This window comes from Trematomus bernacchii, unplaced genomic scaffold, assembly GCF_902827165.1.
Source record: "Trematomus bernacchii unplaced genomic scaffold, fTreBer1.1, whole genome shotgun sequence".
NCBI lineage: Eukaryota > Metazoa > Chordata > Actinopteri > Perciformes > Nototheniidae > Trematomus > Trematomus bernacchii.
In genome coordinates, this window is record NW_022987720.1 from 25215860 (window position 1) to 25237431 (window position 21572).

At 40.6% G+C, this 21572-nt stretch overlaps 1 pseudogene and 6 gene segments (V, D, J or C); 4 read left to right on the forward strand and 3 right to left on the reverse strand.

Moving 5' to 3' along the window:
• The first annotated feature begins 477 nt into the window (after window positions 1-477).
• On the forward strand, window positions 478-1330 carry LOC117492438. The segment is given in 2 exon segments: window positions 478-808; window positions 916-1330. Coding segments are annotated over 2 exon segments (414 nt in total).
• Window positions 1331-6025: 4695 nt separating this feature from the next.
• Window positions 6026-7724, reverse strand: LOC117492448 (the record flags this gene model as incomplete). The annotated part of the segment is given in 2 exon segments: window positions 6026-6522; window positions 7655-7724. Coding segments are annotated over 2 exon segments (414 nt in total), but the record flags the coding sequence as incomplete, so codon positions are not given.
• A 450-nt stretch (window positions 7725-8174) lies between these two features.
• LOC117492437 lies at window positions 8175-8979 on the forward strand. The segment is given in 2 exon segments: window positions 8175-8534; window positions 8642-8979. Coding segments are annotated over 2 exon segments (414 nt in total).
• A 2595-nt stretch (window positions 8980-11574) lies between these two features.
• LOC117492446 lies at window positions 11575-13643 on the reverse strand (annotated as a pseudogene).
• A 721-nt stretch (window positions 13644-14364) lies between these two features.
• On the forward strand, window positions 14365-14885 carry LOC117492146. The segment is given in 2 exon segments: window positions 14365-14455; window positions 14563-14885. Coding segments are annotated over 2 exon segments (414 nt in total).
• Window positions 14886-16421: 1536 nt separating this feature from the next.
• Window positions 16422-17144, forward strand: LOC117492443. The segment is given in 2 exon segments: window positions 16422-16530; window positions 16746-17144. Coding segments are annotated over 2 exon segments (360 nt in total).
• A 2171-nt stretch (window positions 17145-19315) lies between these two features.
• On the reverse strand, window positions 19316-21567 carry LOC117492147. The segment is given in 3 exon segments: window positions 19316-19802; window positions 20947-21022; window positions 21529-21567. Coding segments are annotated over 3 exon segments (450 nt in total).
• Between the last annotated feature and the right edge of the window lie 5 nt (window positions 21568-21572).

Consider the following 21572-nt stretch of genomic DNA (forward strand, 5'->3'; position numbering starts at 1 on the left):
AACCTCTCACTGTAGAGAGACACGGCTCTCTGACTTTGACACAAACAAACTCACCAAACACATCCACAGTTTACCCAGTTTATATAAGAACTGCTTCAAATGTTTGAAACAGATTCACAAACTATGGAAAAGTATCTAATGTTTCTTTTGTGAACCTTTTAAACATTTAAAAGGAATATTAAGTTGTGTCTTAAGTTTCAAAATGAAGATGATTCTTTCGAAAAACGAATTGTTCACAAAATATGTTTTTTTTACGATTTTATCAACTTTTTCATCAAAGTAATTGAACACTTAAATGAAACAATAAATGTCTAATAAAAGCTCTACATGTTATCCTTCCAAATGGGCATAATTCCCATGAATACATGTTTGTTTGTCCATCAGGATTCATAATAAACCTCCATTTAGTTTTTCCTGGGTGGTATTGATTATTTGGGGTTATTCATTTGAGCTTTTTAATTAAATTAACTGCAAGAAAATGTGTCCATTGAACTTAGAGCCTCAAACAAGTGAGCGCTGACCCATTCCTGATCAATCCTCTGACAGAGAGATGGATCCATTGATAAACAGCATCATCAGAGTAATCCAGGTCCCTGTTGGAGTCAGTCAGAGCATTTCCATAGAGAGACACTTTGCATCAGCAGCACCATGCTCCAGTGCTCTGGGAGACCTTATAGTCCTGAGAGTTGAACACTGGATGACTGACAGCTGTCCTTCATGACAACAGAAGCCACAGGAATCCTCCTCATCAAAAACATGACTTTGATCTGCGTCCTCATCTGGACTCTCCTCTGCTGCTGCTTCACAGGTAAAGTCCAGAGAATCAAACTCCTCTCCTCTGTGAACATCCGTCCCTCTGGAATGAAGCGGACAAAACCATGACGCTGCTTTATGTCTTTGTCTCTGTATCCTCAGAGTCCAGAGGCCAGGTCACAGTGACTCAGTCTGGAGCAGTGAGCTCTGCTGCGGGACGCTCCGTCTCCATCACATGTACGACCAGTTCCCAAGTTCATGGTGGGACATATTTAGCCTGGTACCAACAGAGAGATGGAGGAACTCCTAAACTGCTCATTCATTATGCTACCACTCGAGCATCAGGGATTTCAGAGCGTTTTACAGGCAGTGGATCAAACTCTGACTTCACTCTGACCATCAGTGGAGTCCAGACTGATGATGCAGCAGTTTACTACTGTCAGAGTCTCCATATCCCCAACAGTCAGTGGGTGTTCACACAGTGAAAAAGCGTCGTACAAAAACCTCCCTCAGTCAGACTGAACAGGAACTGAACTGACTGCTGCAGCTGGAAGCTACACTTCACTGAGGACACACACACACACACACACACACACACACACACACACACACACACACACACACACACCACACACACACACACACACACACACACACACACACACACACACACACACACACGCACACACACACACACACACACACACACACACACACACACACACACACACACCACACACACACACACACACACACACACACACACACACAAGAAATGTCCGTCATCTCCGATAAGCATGTAACTTTCTTCTTTTTCAAGCAAAGAATTCTGAAATACTTCTCAAGGGAATATAAAGAGAATGAACTCATACACACACCATAGGAACATTGTAAATCTAAATCTATAAAAGCCACACTAAACTCATGGGTGCTCATCAGTGGCGGCCGGTGGTCTTTTTTTTTGGTGGGGCTCTTGACGTACCGTAAGTGACCTACCCGGGGGGTCCGGGGGGTTTCCCCCCGGAAATTGTTTTCGAGAAATGACCCCTTAAATGATGACTTCTGGTGATGTTAGAGGGGGGGGAAAGGAGAAATCGAGGCTTAAAAATATGAGAAGACTGATCAATACCTCCATAATCTTCAGTGTGGAAAATATTATTTATCAACCTCAACATCTACTACTTTACCAGGAATTTGTGTTCTCAGAACTGGTCTGTTTTTTTCTTTCTTAAAACTGTTCATGTTTTATGAACCAACACCTTCACCAAGTAGCTTTACAGTGAACTGCATGTGAGATATAAAATTAATAGCATCTTTTCAGTAGCATTAATTATAAATATTTAAGTGGTTCAATACAAGTCACTACAGCATTTCAAACTGAACTGTGAATAAATGCAATTTAAAAAAAATAACCACAGCACAAAATGTCATAAATTGTGTTTTTTCTTTGTTTCTCTGAGGATTATTTACAAACAGGCTTATTTACATATAGCAATAACTCAGAAATGAAAAAGCTACATCGTCTAACAAGAACAACCAGTTAGCATAATGATAATATATGTGTTATGTACAATGTAACTGGCAAGGCTAGAGCAAGAAAGAACATAAAGTTTGCAAAAGGTTTAAATAACTTCAAGTATCTGTCTTCAGATTACGTGGAGGTTTTAGTCCGATGGGAAGCAGATTTTAAGCGACACCGAAGATAAACCAAAAATGTGGTGGAGCTGCAAACCGTGTAGTGTTGCTGGGACAGAACAGGAGCTATAACCGTTGGAAAATACATCACAGACAATGCAACAAACGTGGAGACAGAACAATCACTTCTGTGATAAATGCCCACTTATTAATAAACTTCTAACAACCATGGGAAACCTCCTCTCTACATATAAAGTGATATCCAAGCATGGGAAACAAAAGACAGCATTTACCTGTTTGCATCCAGCTAGCCAAGCCTTTCTTGTGTACCAGCTACTTGTGAAGCCTCGTGTATAAATGTTGTCTTTTTCACGAGATTGCTGCGATATATTCAAATCGGGTTGGTCCGGTGCAAGGTCTTTAAGCAACAATTTATCTGCCAAACTTCTCCTTTCGAAAGGATTGGAGATTAGCTCTTGAACAGAATTAGCCGGGGACCGAGGTCCGGAGACTCCACCTGCACACGAAGCCATCCTCATCAACTACTGCGTCAACCGGATACGAGTCACTGTCCAAACTACTCACAGACTGCACTGGGCGCTGACATTGGCGCCTGGTGACCGTCATCTTTGACGACGCTGATTGGCTGAAATTATATTTTCGCGGCATAGTTTACACGTTACAGATAGCAACAGTCAGCTGCTAGTGGCTGATGCTGCACTGGTTGAAGGCTCCTCTCTTAGCGCCCAGACGAGAGAAGGTGCATGGGCAAGGCCAGGCAGGAAACATGTGACTTATCAGTAACTTTAGACATCGTAACACAATTTTAAACGAGATTTTATTGTAGATTATACATTTTACTGATACCAATTATATAATATTTACCTTGTTCATTAAAAATAAAAATAAAAACATATATTTTTTTTTAAACATATTTTTTTTTTTTTAATTTTAATTTTAATTATTATTATTTTTATTTTTTTTCAATATGGGAAGAGGTGGGGCGGCGCCCCTAGCGCCCCTATGGACCGGCCGCCACTGGTGCTCATCTTCCTTTTGAACAGTGTTCACTTCTGTCTCGCTGGAGAGACTCCCAAAGATCAAAAGTCCCAACTTCAAATCAAACATCCTTGTTTGGAAATAACTCTGTCCCCAACAGCAGCACAAACTACAATAACTGGAGAAATGTTCAAGTCCACAGGAATTGTCCAACTCAAAAAACAGTCTTTTAAAAGCGGCTGAATAATCCAGTAAACAGAGTAAGTACCTGGGAGTGCACGTAGACTACGGACTGAAGTGGAGGATCAACACTGACGCTGTGTACAAGAAGGGGATGAGCCGACTCTATTTTCTGAGGAAGCTGAGATCCTTCCAAGTGTGCAGCAAGATGTTGGAGATATTCTACCAGTCTGTTGTGGCCAGTGCTGCGGTCTGCTGGGGGGGAGGGGGGGGGCGGGCAGCATCAAAGCCGGTGACACCAGCAGACTCAATAAACTGATCAGGAGAGCTGGCTCTATCATCAGTGTGAAACTGGGCAGTGTGTAGCTGTGGTGGAGAGGAGGACACTTAACAAACTGTTATCCATCATGGATAACCCCACCCACCCTCTCCACCTGCAGCTGGACAGACAGGAGCTCCTTCTCCAACAGACTGCTCCGCTGTCACACAGAGAGGGACAGGAAAACATTCCTGCCTTCTGCAATAACACTTTTCAACACGTCACCTCTGGCTGGCAGAGAGCTCACTGCTGCATTGAGCTCCACTTCCTGATAACAATTTGCAATGTTCTGTATCTTTGTAAATGATATGCTCTCATATGTTTATACAGTATAGCATAAGCCTATATTCCTGCTACTGCAGTATTTTTGACCTTTGTAAAGAATATTTTAAATATCCAGAATTTGTTATGTTGTTTATAGTGTTTATATTTGATATACTATTTTCCATTTTCATTTGATTTGTAATTGTTAATTGTTAACTCTATTCCACTTTTTAAGTATTTGTATTTTAATGTTGAACACACTGGTCCGGTAACAAAAGAATTTCCCAAATTGGGATGAATAAAGTAAATATCCATCCATCTAAATCCAATGTCATTGACATACATGCACCAATGTAATCCACAGCACCTGCAAAGCGATCACAAAGATCCAAATATGATTGAACTCACCAGCAGTCGAGGAGGGATAGAATGCTTCGGCTCTGGCTGGACTTTCTGCTCCGTCTTTATCTCCCTCAGACTCCACTGGTCTCAATTTTCTTCAGCGAGTCGAGGAAACACCACATAAAGAGCTGAGTGCTTCCTGAATTACCTCTGACAAGCTGCCATGATTCCCTCCTCCTCTTCCTCTACCTTCCTCCACACACAGAAAAAACTTTCCAAACATTACCCTCTCTCGTTTGTTCCCCAGCTCCCCCCCCCCTACTAAAGATTTAGGAAGAAAGATCAGGGTCTCAAGCCTCTTCTCAGAGTAACACCACTGCAAAATAATCTTCTCAGAGTAACACCTTTGTAAAAGCATCTTCTCCATCAATGATTTTCAAATATATCCATCAAGATAATCAGGATCTACTGTCATATGTCATACAGAAACATAGGAGCGATTGAATTCGTATGAAAGGCATTCACACAACTAAGGTAATAAATAAGTATTTGTTTTCATATAATATGAGTTTTGATTAAATCAGCGAAAAATCGTGTAATTTAATAATTCTGCAAACAGACAGCAGAGACAGAGCCTGTGGTACCCTCTCTTTGGTCTCAAGTTCTTTGGTGGAGTTGTACTGTGTCCATTAAATAATATTTGAGGATTCATGTTATATGACTTTATGATGATGATGATAGCCTGCTTTTTATTTCTTATCCTGGACAATCTTATTTAGAAGTTTTGATTCAGATGGTCAGAATATATTCAAGGTACAGTTTAACAACACATGAACATCACACATGGATGTACTTACACATTAGTAATAAGAGAGAGCTTTGTGGTTTACCATTGAAATGTTCATGCTATTGTTATTGGTACCAATTTTTATTAATAAAAATAAAACTAGAATAAATCCAGAAGTATATCCAAACCCTTAAAGGTCCCATCATATGCTTTTCTGGTTATTACCCGTCCCCTTGTGTGTTATGTAGCTTTTTCTGCATGTAAACGGTCTGCAGAGTCACAAACCATCAAAGTACACCCTGTAGCGAGTAAAACTCTAACACAGAAAAGACCTGTCTGTGCTGCCCCAGAACGCCTCGTTGGAGATTTATCTTTTTCCATTTTTTTCTTCCGGGGCAGGTTGACGTCACTAAGTCCAAATGGACCAATTGGACTCACTCACACTTATCTTTTCTCAGCCGCGGTGCTCCGACCCCACGCAGCAGTCACCAGTATTCCACATACTATACAGAGATGCTGTATGAGAAACCAATGTGATTTTGGAACATTGAACAATGTAAATGTATTCTAGTAGACCTCAACAATGGAATTATGATCAGTAGAAATGGCCATGACATGGGACCTTTAAGATCATTAAAAAGTAATATGGGTTATATTGACTTGGTAATGTTGTGACATTTGTGAATTAATGTGAATAAGGTTTCTTATATATATCATATCTCACAGAAAGGGAATCCGAAGACATGTCACTTTTATAATACACACATTAATCTTTATTGTTTTAAAATGTTGAAACCATCGACACAAGCAAAAACAGGTTGATGTTGAAACATGTCCTGAGAGCCAGAGAGCAGACTGAGAGCAGTGTGAGAGAGAAAGCAGAGTCCCAGTGAGTCAGCTCAGGACTGGGAACACTGGTCTCTCCTCAGTGTCTCTGAGAGCGCAGTCTGGGAGCCCTGGGTGGCCTCACAGGTCACAGAGCGCACCTTCCTCCACTGGTCTGCAGGGAGCTTCAGGGTGCTGCTCCAGCTGTAGTGGGCGTCCTTCTCCAGCACCCCGGGGCTCCTGCTCTCCTCCCAGCTGCTGCTGCTGCTGCTGCTGCTGCTGCTGCTGCTGTCCACCTTCCAGGCCAGACTCCAGTCTGAGGGGAAGCCCTTGTTGGCCAGGCACACGAGCGTGGCCTTCCCCTGCTGCAGCTCTTCTGTGGAGGGGGGCAGCACCGTCAGGGTGGGACGGACATCACCTAGGAGAGACCAATCAGATTAGAGGACAGGGAGCACACAGCTGTCAATCAACCAGCAGACACTGGGACACCTTTACTGTGAGAGCGTTTCTCCTTTAAGGAGTTTCTGTCAGATGTTGGTTCTGCTCCATCAGTCTCTCACTCACACATTGTTTCACTTCCCTTTAAGAAGCCTCTCATGCAAATCAGCACAGAGGCACTTCATACAGAATCACCTCAACTACACTGGAAATAAAGTACAACATTAGGAAGCATTTAAAAAGTTGTGGTCCAAATCATCCAAAACCTGAACTCAGCAAACCATTATTAAATTATTTACTGGATAAATGAACAAATACGGGAAATGGAACAATCAATTGAGCTTAATGTGAATCTCAATCACTACCCAGTTTTACAAACTTTAAAATAATGTCTGAAAGAATTCAACACATTTTTTAATATCCATCGTTATCTTTACTCTGTTTAACTGTATATGAAAACTGTTTTCGTAATGTCTTTGAAAACAGAGGGGAGAACCGAGATAGATACATTTAAAATAAGTTAAGGTAAAATTAGCATTTTTATCATTTCACATTTGAAGCTGTTTAAATGACAGTATGTTGGGAATGTATAAAGACATTTGAAGAAAATCTTCTCCGACTTAGGCTCAATGATGAAATAAAGACATGAATACTAATACTATCTAAACATTACGATTAAAATAATAAAAATCTATCTCTCAAACATTCTAACATAGAATTTAAAACATCTCTTAACAACATCATATATAGTTTTTGTGCAGAAACTTACTTCCAACATCCAGTCTGGTTCCTCCACCAAAAGTCAACCACAGTGATACAAAGTCATTGAGCCGCCGTACAAAAACCTCTCACTGTAGAGAGACACGGCTCTCTGACTTTGACACACTGAACTAAACCTACCAGCCCTCAAGATGCTACTTCACCATTAAAGGTGGAAATAAGGATTTATTCTCGTTTAACTCTCATAAAAACATTTAAACGTCTTTTGCTGGAGGAAAGTTAGCCTCTTAGTGCAAAATATTTGAGAAGAATTTATACATATACTATTTTGCCTAGTATGCTGAATACACAACAAAAGAGAAATTGCTCTTGTAAAATAACATTTGACTTACTTCCAACATCCAGTCTGGTTCCTCCACCGAACGTGTACCACAGTGATACAAAGTCATTGAGCCGCCGTACAAAAACCTCTCACTGTAGAGAGACACGGCTCTCTGACTTTGACACAAACAAACTCACCAAACACATCCACAGTTTACCCAGTTTATATAAGAACTGCTTCAAATGTTTGAAACAGATTCACAAACTATGGAAAAGTATCTAATGTTTATTTTGTGAACCTTTTAAACATTTAAAAGGAATATTAAGTTGTGTCTTAAGTTTCAAAATGAAGATGATTCTTTCGAAAAACGAATTGTTCACAAAATATGTTTTTTTACGATTTTATCAACTTTTTCATCAAAGTCATTGAACACTTAAATTAAGCAATAAATGTCTAATAAAAGCTCTACATGTTATACTTCCAAATGTGCATAATTCCCATAAATACATGTTTGTTTGTCCATCAGGATTCATAATAAACCTCCATTTTGTTTTTCCTAGGTGGTATTGATTATTTGGGGTTATTCATTTGAGCTTTTTAATGAAATTAACTGCAAGAAAATGTGTCCATTGAACTTAGAGCCTCAAACAAGTGAGCGCTGACCCATTCCTGATCAATCCTCTGACAGAGAGATGGATCCATTGATAAACAGCATCATCAGAGTAATCCAGGTCCCTGTTGGAGTCAGTCAGAGCATTTCCATAGAGAGACACTTTGCATCAGCAGCACCATGCTCCAGTGCTCTGGGAGACCTTATAGTCCTGAGAGTTGAACACTGGATGACTGACAGCTGTCCTTCATGACAACAGAAGCCACAGAAATCCTCCTCATCAAAAACATGACTTTGATCTGCGTCCTCATCTGGACTCTCCTCTGCTGCTGCTTCACAGGTAAAGTCCAGAGAATCAAACTCCTCTCCTCTGTGAACATCCGTCCCTCTGGAATGAAGCGGACAAAACCATGACGCTGCTTTATGTCTTTGTCTCTGTATCCTCAGAGTCCAGAGGCCAGGTCACAGTGACTCAGTCTGGAGCACTGAGCTCTGCTGCGGGACGCTCCGTCTCCATCACATGTACGACCAGTCAGGTGGTTTATCAAGGGATCCGTTTAGCCTGGTACCAACAAAGAGATGGAGGAATTCCTAAACGTCTCGTTTACGATGCTACCACTCGAGCATCAGGGATTTCAGAGCGTTTTACAGGCAGTGGATCAAACTCTGACTTCACTCTGACCATCAGTGGAGTTCAGACTGATGATGCAGCAGTTTACTACTGTCAGAGTTTCCATTACCCCAACAGTCAGTATGTGTTCACACAGTGAAAAAGCGTCGTACAAAAACCTCCCTCAGTCAGACTGAACAGGAACTGAACTGACTGCTGCAGCTGGAAGCTACACTTCACTGAGGACACACACACACCACACACACACGCACACACACACACACACATACACACACACACACACACACACACACACACACACACACACACACACACACACACACACACACACACACACACACACACCACACACACACACAAGCCACACTAAACTCATGGGTGCTCATCTTCCTTTTGAACAGTGTTCACTTCTGTCTCACTGGAGAGACTCCCAAAGATCAAAAGTCCCAACTTCAAATCAAACATCCTTGTTTGGAAATAACTCTGTCCCCAACAGTAGCACAAACTACAATAACTGGAGAAATGTTCAAGTCCACAGGAATTGTCCAACTCAAAAAACAGTCTTTTAAAAGCGGCTGAATAATCCAGTAAACAGAGTAAGTAACTGGGAGTGCACGTAGACAACGGACTGAGGTGGAGGATCAACACTGACGCTGTGTACAAGAAGGGGATGAGCCGACTCTATTTTCTGAGGAAGCTCAGATCCTTCCAAGTGTGCAGCAAGATGTTGGAGATCTTCTACCAGTCTGTTGTGGCCAGTGCTGCGGTCTGCTGGGAGGGGGGGGGGGGGGGGGGGGGAGGCAGCATCAGAGCCGGTGACACCAGCAGACTCAATAAACTGATCAGGAGAGCTGGCTCTATCATCGGTGTGAAACTGGGCAGTTTGTAGCTGTGGTGGAGAGGAGGACACTTAACAAACTGTTATCCATCATGGATAACCCCACCCACCCTCTCCACCTGCAGCTGGACAGACAGGAGCTCCTTCTCCAACAGACTGCTCCGCTGTCACACAGAGAGGGACAGGAAAACATTCCTGCCTTCTGCAATAACACTTTTCAACACGTCACCTCTGGCTGGCAGAGAGCTCACTGCTGCATTGAGCTCCACTTCCTGATAACAATTTGCAATGTTCTGTATATTTGTAAATGATATGCTCTCATATGTTTATACAGTATAGCATAAGCCTATATTCCTGCTACTGCAGTATTTTTGACCTGCAAAGCGATCACAAAGATCCAAATATGATTTAACTCACCAGCAGTCGAGGAGGGATAGAATGCTTCGACTCTGGCTGGACTTTCTGCTCCGTCTTTATCTCCCTCAGACTCCACTGGTCTCAATTTTCTTCAGCGAGTCGAGGAAACACCACATAAAGAGCTGAGTGCTTCCTGAATTACCTCTGACAAGCTGCCATGATTCCCTCCTCCTCTTCCTCTACCTTCCTCCACACACAGAAAAGACTTTCCAAACATTACCATCTCTCGTTTGTTCCCCAGCTCCCCCCCCCCGCTACTAAAGATTTAGGAAGAAAGATCAGGGTCTCAAGCCTCTTCTCAGAGTAACACCACTGCAAAATAATCTTCTCAGAGTAACACCACTGTAGAAGCATCTTCTCAGAGCAACACCTTTGTAAAAGCATCTTCTCCACCAATGATTTTCAAATATATGCATCAAGATAATCAGGGTCTACTGTCATATGTCATACAGAGACATGAGCGATTGAATTCGTATGAAAGGCATTCACACAACTAAGGTAATAAATAAGTATTTGTTTTCATATAATATCAGTTTTGATTCAATCAGCAAAAAATCGTGTAATTTAATAATTCTGCAAACAGACAGCAGAGACAGAGCCTGTGGTACCCTCTCTTTGGTCTCAAGTTCTTTGGTGGAGTTGTACTGTGTCCATTAAATAATATTTGAGGATTCATGTTATATGACTTTATGATGATGATAGCCTGCTTTTTATTTCTTATCCTGGACAATCTTATTTAGAAGTTTTGATTCAGATGGTCAGAATATATTCAAGGTACAGTTTAACAACACATGAACATCACACATGGATGTACTTACACATTAGTAATAAGAGAGAGCTTTGTGGTTTACCATTGAAATGTTCATGCTATTGTTATTGGTACCAATTTTTATTAATAAAAATAAAACTAGAATAAATCCAGAAGTATATCCAAACCCTTAAAGGTCCCATCATATGCTTTTCTGGTTACTACCCGTCCCCTTGTGTGTTATGTAGCTTTTTCTGCATGTAAATGGTCTGCAGAGTCACAAACCATCAAAGTACACCCTGTAGCGAGTAAAACTCTAACACAGAAAAGACCTGTCTGTGCTGCCCCAGAACGCCTCGTTGGAGATTTATCTTTTTCCATTTTTTTCTTCCGGGGCATGTTGACGTCACTAAGTCCAAATGGACCAATTGGACTCACTCACACTTATCTTTTCTCAGCCGCGATGCTCAGACCCCACGCAGCAGTCACCAGTATTCCACATACTATACAGAGATGCTGTATGAGAAACCAATGTGATTTTGGAACATTGAACAATGTAAATGTATTCTAGTAGACCTCAACAATGGAATTATGATCAGTAGAAATGGCCATGACATGGGACCTTTAAGATCATTAAAAAGTAATATGGGTTATATTGACTTGGTAATGTTGTGACATTTGTGAATTAATGTGAATAAGGTTTCTTATATATATCATATCTCACAGAAAGGGAATCCGAAGACATGTCACTTTTATAATACACACATTAATCTTTATTGTTTTAAAATGTTGAAACCATCGACACAAGCAAAAACAGGTTGATGTTGAAACATGTCCTGAGAGCCAGAGAGCAGACTGAGAGCAGTGTGAGAGAGAAAGCAGAGTCCCAGTGAGTCAGCTCAGGACTGGGAACACTGGTCTCTCCTCAGTGTCTCTGAGAGCGCAGTCTGGGAGCCCTGGGTGGCCTCACAGGTCACAGAGCGCACCTTCCTCCACTGGTCTGCAGGGAGCCCTCAGGGTGCTGCTCCAGCTGTAGTGGGCGTCCTTCTCCAGCACCCCGGGGCTCCTGCTCTCCTCCCAGCTGCTGCTGCTGCTGCTGCTGCTGCTGCTGCTGCTGCTGTCCACCTTCCAGGCCAGACTCCAGTCTGAGGGGAAGCCCTTGTTGGCCAGGCACACGAGCGTGGCCTTCCCCTGCTGCAGCTCTTCTGTGGAGGGGGGCAGCACCGTCAGGGTGGGACGGACATCACCTAGGAGACACCAATCAGATTAGAGGACAGGGAGCACACAGCTGTCAATCAACCAGCAGACACTGGGACACCTTTACTGTGAGAGCGTTTCTCCTTTAAGGAGTTTCTGTCAGATGTTGGTTCTGCTCCATCAGTCTCTCACTCACACATTGTTTCACTTCCCTTTAAGAAGCCTCTCATGCAAATCAGCACAGAGGCACTTCATACAGAATCACCTCAACTACACTGGAAATAAAGTACAACATTAGGAAGCATTTAAAAAGTTGTGGTCCAAATCATCCAAAACCTGAACTCTGCAAACCATTATTAAATTATTTACTGGATAAATGAACAAATACGGGAAATGGAGCAATCACTTGAGCTTAATGTGAATCTCAATCACTACCCAGTTTTACAAACTTTAAAATAATGTCTGAAAGAATTCAACACATTTTTTAATATCCATCGTTATCTTTACTCTGTTTAACTGTATATGAAAACTGTATTCGTCATTTCTTTAAAAACAGAGGGGAGAACCGAGATAGATACATTTAAAATAAGTTAAGGTAAAATTATCATTTTTATCATTTCACATTTGAAGCTGTTTAAATGACAGTATGTTGGGAATGTATAAAGACATTTCAAGAACATCTTCTCCAACTTAGGCTCAATGATGAAGAGAAATAAAGACATAAATACTAACACTATCTAAACATTACGATTAAAATAATACAAATCTATCTCTCAAACATTCTAACATAGAATTTAAAACGTCTCTTAACAACATCATATTTAGTTTTTGTGCAGAAACTTACTTCCAACATCCAGTCTGGTTCCTCCACCAAAAGTCAACCACAGTGATACAAAGTCATTGAGCCGCCGTACAAAAACCTCTCACTGTAGAGAGACACGGCTCTCTGACTTTGACACACTGAACTAAACCTACCAGCCCTCAAGATGCTACTTCACCATTAAAGGTGGAAATAAGGATTTATTCTCGTTTAACTCTCATAAAAACATTTAAATAACTTTTGCTGGAGTAAAGGTAGCCTCTTAGTTAAACAAATATTTGATAAGTATGTATACAATGACATGGAGAGGTAATTATTTCTCCTAGTACGCTGAATAATAAGTACAACAAAAGAGAAATTGCTCTTATGAATTCATATTTGACTTACTTCCAACATCCAGTCTGGTTCCTCCACCAAAAGTCAACCACAGTGATTCAAAGTCATTGAGCCGCCGTACAAAAACCTCTCACTGTAGAGAGATACGGCTCTCTGACTTTGACACACTGAACTAAACCTACCAGCCCTCAAGATGCTACTTCACCATTAAAGGTGGAAATAATAACTCTCATAAAAACATTTAAACGTCTTTTGCTGGAGGAAAGTTAGCCTCTTAGTGCAAAATATTTGAGAAGAATTTATACAATGACATGGAGAGGCAACTATTTTGCCTAGTATGCTGAATACACAACAAAAGAGAAATTGCTCTTGTAAAATAACATTTGACTTACTTCCAACATCCAGTCTGGTTCCTCCACCGAACGTGTACCACAGTGATACAAAGTCATTGAGCCGCCGTACAAAAACCTCTCACTGTAGAGAGACACGGCTCTCTGACTTTGACACAAACAAACTCACCAAACACATCCACAGTTTACCCAGTTTATTTAAGAACTGCTTCAAATGTTTGAAACAGATTCACAAACTATGGAAAAGTATCTAATGTTTCTTTTGTGAACCTTTTAAACATTTAAAAGGAATATTAAGTTGTGTCTTAAGTTTCAAAATGAAGATGATTCTTTCGAAAGAACGAATTGTTCACAAAATATGTTTTTTTTACGATTTTATCAACCTTTTCATCAAAGTAATTGAACACTTAAATTAAACAATAAATGTCTAATAAAAGCTCTACATGTTATACTTCCAAATGTGCATAATTCCCATGAATACATGTTTGTTTGTCCATCAGGATTCATAATAAACCTCCATTTAGTTTTTCCTAGGTGGTATTGATTATTTGGGGTTATTCATTTGAGCTTTTTAATGAAATTAAGTTCAAGAAAATGTGTCTATTGAACTTAGAGCCTCAAACAAGTGAGCGCTGACCCATTCCTGATCAATCCTCTGACAGAGAGATGGATCCATTGATAAACAGCATCATCAGAGTAATCCAGGTCCCTGTTGGAGTCAGTCAGAGCATTTCCATAGAGAGACACTTTGCATCAGCAGCACCATGCTCCAGTGCTCTGGGAGACCTTATAGTCCTGAGAGTTGAACACTGGATGACTGACAGCTGTCCTTCATGACAACAGAAGCCACAGAAATCCTCCTCATCAAAAACATGACTTTGATCTGCGTCCTCATCTGGACTCTCCTCTGCTGCTGCTTCACAGGTAAAGTCCAGAGAATCAAACTCCTCTCCTCTGTGAACATCCGTCCCTCTGGAATGAAGCGGACAAAACCATGACGCTGCTTTATGTCTTTGTCTCTGTATCCTCAGAGTCCAGAGGCCAGGTCACAGTGACTCAGTCTGGAGCAGTGAGCTCTGCTGCGGGACGCTCCGTCTCCATCACATGTACGACCAGTCAGGTGGTTTATGGTGGGACATGTTTAGCCTGGTACCAACAGAGAGATGGAGGAACTCCTAAACTTCTCGTTTACGTTGCTACCACTCGAGCATCAGGGATTTCAGAGCGTTTTACAGGCAGTGGATCAAACTCTGACTTCACTCTGACCATCAGTGGAGTCCAGACTGATGATGCAGCAGTTTACTACTGTCAGAGTCTCCATTACCCCAACAGTCAGTGGGTGTTCACACAGTGAAAAAGCGTCGTACAAAAACCTCCCTCAGTCAGACTGAACAGGAACTGAACTGACTGCTGCAGCTGGAAGCTACACTTCACTGAGGACACACACACACACACACACACACACACACACACACACACACACCACACACACACACACACACACACACACACACACACACACAAACACACAAACACAAACACACACTTTCATCTCCATTAAGCGTGTAACTTTTTTCTTTTTCAAGCAAAGACTTCTAAAATGTTCCTGATAATATATTAAGAGAATGAACTCATACACACCATACTAAAATACTAAATCTATAAAAGACACACTGAACGCATTGGTCCTCAGCTTCTTTTTGAACAGTGTTCACTTCTGTCTAACTGGAGTGACTCCCAAAGATGAAAAGTCCCGACTTCAAATCAAAGGTCACCTTCACTTTAAAGTCTGCAGTGAGGTAAATCCAGCCAGCCCTGATCATGAGACGTTTCTGACCTCCTAGTGATACAGCGCTGTAGAAGGTCAGAGATAAAGGAGGCTGTCTGACCATGCAGAGCTCTAAAAGGGATCACCAGTATCTTAAACTGGATTCTTTATTTAATGTGGAGCCAAGAATCAAAATCATCTGTTACATGAGATCTTTTCAAAGAGCCCGTCAAAGTTCATTTAACAGTCCTTTGAACATTTTAGTGAGTGATGGATGTGAAAGTTAAGTAGAAATTGAATTACACCGTTTAAATGGACAAACTAATCTGAAATGATCATCTCCAGTTTAGCTTGAAGCACATTGGGATACAACTTAACAAATAATGTAAACGGTAAACAACAGATGTGAATCCAACACTTCATGCTGCTGATCTAAAGTGTCAGCTATATTTCAGACAGTAGATTTGAACAGATGATAAAACAAGGAGCATCTGAAAACTGAAATAATACAACTTTATGGAGATTAAAGAAAAGCATCAGCATCTCAGGTATCTTCTCTGAGTATATTCATCATGAAATCATATTCCCCACTAATGACATTCATTTTCAAATCATATAAAACTGCCTTGTTTAATCTTGAAGACCATAATGTGATCAGTCATTAAATATAGTATTCTGTCTAATGCCACTCTTCTTTTAGATTTACAAAAATGATGAATTGCCGACTTCAGACTTTACATTTCTGTCAAAATGAATCATGTAAATTGAAGTAGCTACTGTATAAGAAAACTTGCAAAACTGAATTTGTATTCTGGTGTGAAACCTTTTAACAATCTGTATCAATAGATTTTTTTTTCTTTCACATGTGTCAAGCAACATATATTTCTACACTTTAAAATCTTCTCACCAACAGGCTCAACTTGTAGTACTTGCTTTGTGTAAACCAAATGAACTTGTGTTCGACATAGTAATCTTTGAGAGCCCATTATGTAGTGAAACATGAAACAGTGAATGCTGTCAGCACTGAGGGGGAACACCATGCTGTTTGAGGACAGCTACACTTCACTGACTCTGTGTGTTTGCATATGTGTCCTGCCTCTCTGCTCCCAGACGTTAAGAGGCCAGAGGTGATCAGCGGCTGTCCAGGTCTTTCAGAGCCACTGACACGCCGGCAGCACAATGATGATGTCACTGACTCTACTGCTGGCCACCCTGGGGCTCCTTGTTCAGGGTGAGACTCTCTTCTGAAAACGTTGCTTCAGGATGCAACCAGGTTCACCAACATGATGATCTGCTATGATGGAGAAGCACTGAGACAAGCAGCATGTACCTTCTTCCATCTGATCTCCATGTTAAAGAGAGGATGCTCTTCTGTTTGGATATTGATCATCTTTCTCCAAGCTGGATTTGTCTCAATAACCCTTCTGCTGTTTTCATGTTTTCCAGATTCATCAGGAGAAATCCTCCTGACTCAGTCTCCTGGATCTCTGTCTGTTGTTCCAGGACAGACTCTTTCTATCAAATGTACAGCCAGTACAAGTGCTGGCACATACCTTAACTGGTACCTTCAGAAACCTGGAGAAGCTCCTAAACCCTTGGTATATTATGCTACATCTCTTCAGTCTGGAGTTTCAAATCGTTTCAGTGGAAGTGGATCTGGGACTGTCTTCACTCTGACCGTCACTGGAGTTCAGACTGAAGATGCAGGAGATTATTATTGTCAGCAGTGGAACAGCTTCCCGTTCACACAGTGATACAACGTCGTACAAAAACCTCCTCAACTAAAGAGGAAGTGATTTGAATGAACAACTGCACAGAAAAAAAATAACTATAGCATTCATTACCAACATTTTTTTAATGTAATACCACAACAACACTTTCAACATTAAAAAAACTTGTTTATTTCTGTTCAAAATAGTTTTACAATTAGTTTGTGATTTTTGAGTACCAAAAGGTTTTCTAACAGCTTTAATAACCACTCTATAACTTTGGCCCTCATAACTGTGAACCCCAAGTGACATTATAGCATATATTTAATTTTGTATAAATACTGAGTGAATGCTAAATTCCTACGTTTTATGTTTGCTTTCTAACGTAATTTGTCAAGGAGCAGGAAAAGAAAAATATTTTAGCTCTTAACAAAACTTATTTTCTATCATGCTGTAAGAAATTGTGTACAATTACATAAGTGTATCATTGATACCGTTTTATTGCACTCACAATATATCAATGATGCTATGCAATTTCTTCAAAAAAAATTATAAAACTGTATATCTGTGTATATATGTGTATATATCAATGAAAAAGCTGAAGATTAAATCCATCAATTCATATAGCCCTATATCAGACATTTTACATTTGTCTCAGTGGACTTTACAGTTTGTACAGAATATAAATATGACACCCTTGGTCCTCGGACCCTCACATTGGACAAGGAAAAACATCCAAAGAAAATAAATGAAAAAAACCCGGAGAAAGCAACAGAGGAGGGATCCCTCTCCCAGGACGGACAGACGTGCAATAGATGTTGTTTGTAAATTAAAAAGACAATACATTTACAACATAGGTAGTCCAAATGCTTGAAAATGCATGTGTCTATAAATAAGAAGACATTGAATCCAGGTGGATGGCAACAATCCTGTGGGAGCCATCAAAGAAGTAGTAAGGAGAGCATCAGGCAGGACCACAGCGGCCGACAGCTATCCACGACTCAGGATCCACGACTCAGGATCTACGACTCAGGATCCACGACTCAGGATCCACGACTCAGGATCCACGACTCAGGATCCACATTACATTTCATATAGCTGACGCTTTTATCCAAAGCGACTTACAATAAGTGCATTTATTAGTATATAAGTGCTTTGTTAGTATGTTTTTATTTTATTTTTTATTTTATTGCTCGAAGTGGAGTCGAAAGAGATGAGTTTTCAGTCTGCGCCGGAAGATGTGTAAGCTTTAGGCTGTCCTGATGGGGAGCTCATCTGACGCAGAGCGGAGTGCACGTGCTGGGGTGTATGGTTTAACCATGTCCTGGATGTAGGAAGGGCCAGATCCATTCACAGCATGGTACGCTAGTACCAGTGTCTTGAAGTGGATTCTAGCAGTTACTGGAAGCCAGTGAAGGGAGCGGAGGAGCGGTGTGGTGTGGGAAAATGTAGGAAGGTTGAAGACCAGACGAGCCGCTGCATTCTGGATGAGCTGCAGAGGTCGTGGATCCAAGACTCAGGATCCACTTTTCCTTTTATACATAAATATGTGTCCCCTCTGTGTAAAGGCATTATGAAAGTTTCAGGAAAAAAGATTCCCTTTCTTTTTATCCTGATCCATCTAAAAACCTGTCTGAAAATGAGCTGATCAGATTTTGGCCACTTTTTGATGTCACAATGTTTTTGTTGGGCTGTGCAACCATTAGCCAATAACCAACCAAGGTAACACCGGCCCACCTTATCACCTGCATCTCCTCCTAGAGCACCATTGTGTTTTTTTAAACCAAACACAGGGCTGAAGCAGAGGGGTTTACTGGATTATACCATGCATGATCTGTTTGGTTTTTAGAGCCAAACACTTCAGAGACATGGTTTGTAAATATCTGAGACCTATAATATATTGTTGAAAAGGAGTATAATAGGGGACCTTTAAGGTAATCTCAATTTAGATTCAAGTTATATAACTGTATGCAGATGATACCCTGCTTTTCATTTCTTAACCTGCATTTCTTTTTCTTATTGAGTCAGATGTCCAGAATGAATTCAGGGTAACATTTAACAACACATGAACATAACATACAGAATACATTAAACATTAGTTATAAGAGCTTTGTGGTTTACCATTTAAATATTCCTACTAAGGTTATTGGAACTAATTAATAACATAGATAGAACCAAAATGAATGCGGAAGTACATCAACAGTCTAGCAATTATTAACAAGTCATCTGGAAAAAATGTATGATGGCTTTTGTGAATTCATGTGAATAAGGTTTCTTATCATATCTCACAGAAAGGGAATCAGAACACACTTTTATAATACACACATTAATCTTTATTGTTTTAAAATGTTGGAACCATCGACACAAGCAAAAACAGGTTGATGTTGAAACATGTCCTGAGAGCCAGAGAGCAGACTGAGAGCAGTGTGAGAGAGAAAGCAGAGTCCCAGTGAGTCAGCTCAGGACTGGGAACACTGGTCTCTCCTCAGTGTCTCTGAGAGCGCAGTCTGGGAGCCCTGGGTGGCCTCACAGGTCACAGAGCGCACCTTCCTCCACTGGTCTGCAGGGAGCCTCAGGGTGCTGCTCCAGCTGTAGTGGGCGTCCTTCTCCAGCACCCCGGGGCTCCTGCTCTCCTCCCAGCTGCTGCTGCTGCTGCTGCTGCTGCTGTCCACCTTCCAGGCCAGACTCCAGTCTGAGGGGAAGCCCTTGTTGGCCAGGCACACGAGCGTGGCCTTCCCCTGCTGCAGCTCTTCTGTGGAGGGGGGCAGCACCGTCAGGGTGGGACGGACATCACCTAGGAGACACCAATCACATTAGAGGACAGGGAGCACACAGCTGTCAATCAACCAGCAGACACTGGGACACCTTTACTGTGAGAGCGTTTCTCCTTTAAGGAGTTTCTGTCAGATGTTGGTTCTGCTCCATCAGTCTCTCACTCACACATTGTTTCACTTCCCTTTAAGAAGCCTCTCATGCAAATCAGCACAGAGGCACTTCATACAGAATCACCTCAACTACACTGGAAATAAAGTACAACATTAGGAAGCATTTAAAAAGTTGTGGTCCAAATCATCCAAAACCTGAACTCTGCAAACCATTTTTAAATTATTTACTGGATAAATGAACAAATACGGGAAATGGAACAATCAATTGAGCTTAGTGTGAATCTCAATCACTACCCAGTTTTACTAACTTTAAAATAATGTCTGAAAGAATTCAACACATTTTTTAATATCCATCGTTATCTTTACTCTGTTTAACTGTATATGAAAACTGTATTCGTGATTTCTTTGAAAACAGAAGGGAGAACCGAGATAGATACATTTAAAATAAGTTAAGGTAAAATTAGCAGTTTTATCATTTCACATTTGAAGCTGTTTAAATGACAGTATGTTGGGAATGTATAAAGACATTTCAAGAACATCTTCTCCAACTTAGGCTCAACGATGAAGAGAAATAAAGACATGAATACTAACACTATCTAAACATTACGATTAAAATAATAAAAATCTATCTCTCAAACATTCTAACATAGAATTTAAAACATCTCTTAACAACATCATATTTAGTTTTTGTGCAGAAACTTACTTCCAACATCCAGTCTGGTTCCTCCACCAAAAGTCCACCACAGTGATACAAAGTCATTGAGCCGCCGTACAAAAACCTCTCACTGTAGAGAGACACGGCTCTCTGACTTTGACACACTGAACTAAACCTACCAGCCCTCAAGATGCTACTTCACCATTAAAGGTGGAAATAAGGATTTATTCTCGTTTAACTCTCATAAAAACATTTAAACGTCTTTTGCTGGAGGAAAGTTAGCCTCTTAGTGCAAAATATTTGAGAAGAATTTATACATGGAGAGGCAACTATTTTGCCTAGTATGCTGAATACACAACAAAAGAGAAATTGCTCTTGTAAAATAACATTTGACTTACTTCCAACATCCAGTCTGGTTCCTCCACCGAACGTGTACCACAGTGATACAAAGTCATTGAGCCGCCGTACAAAAACCTCTCACACGGCTCTCTGACTTTGACACAAACAAACTCACCAAACACATCCACAGTTTACCCAGTTTATATAAGAACTGCTTCAAATGTTTGAAACATATTCACAAACTATGGAAAAGTATCTAATGTTTCTTTTGTGAACCTTTTAAACATTTAAAAGGAATAGTAAGTTGTGTCTTAAGTTTCAAAATGAAGATGATTCTTTCGAAAAACGAATTGTTCACAAAATATGTTTTTTTACGATTTTATCAACTTTTTCATCAAAGTAATTGAACACTTAAATGAAACAATACATGTCTAATAAAAGCTCTACATGTTATACTTCCAAATGTGCATAATTCCCATAAATACATGTTTGTTTGTCCATCAGGATTCATAATAAACCTCCATTTTGTTTTTCCTAGGTGGTATTGATTATTTGGGGTTATTCATTTGAGCTTTTTAATGAAATTAACTGCAAGAAAATGTGTCCATTGAACTTAGAGCCTCAAACAAGTGAGCGCTGACCCATTCCTGATCAATCCTCTGACAGAGAGATGGATCCATTGATG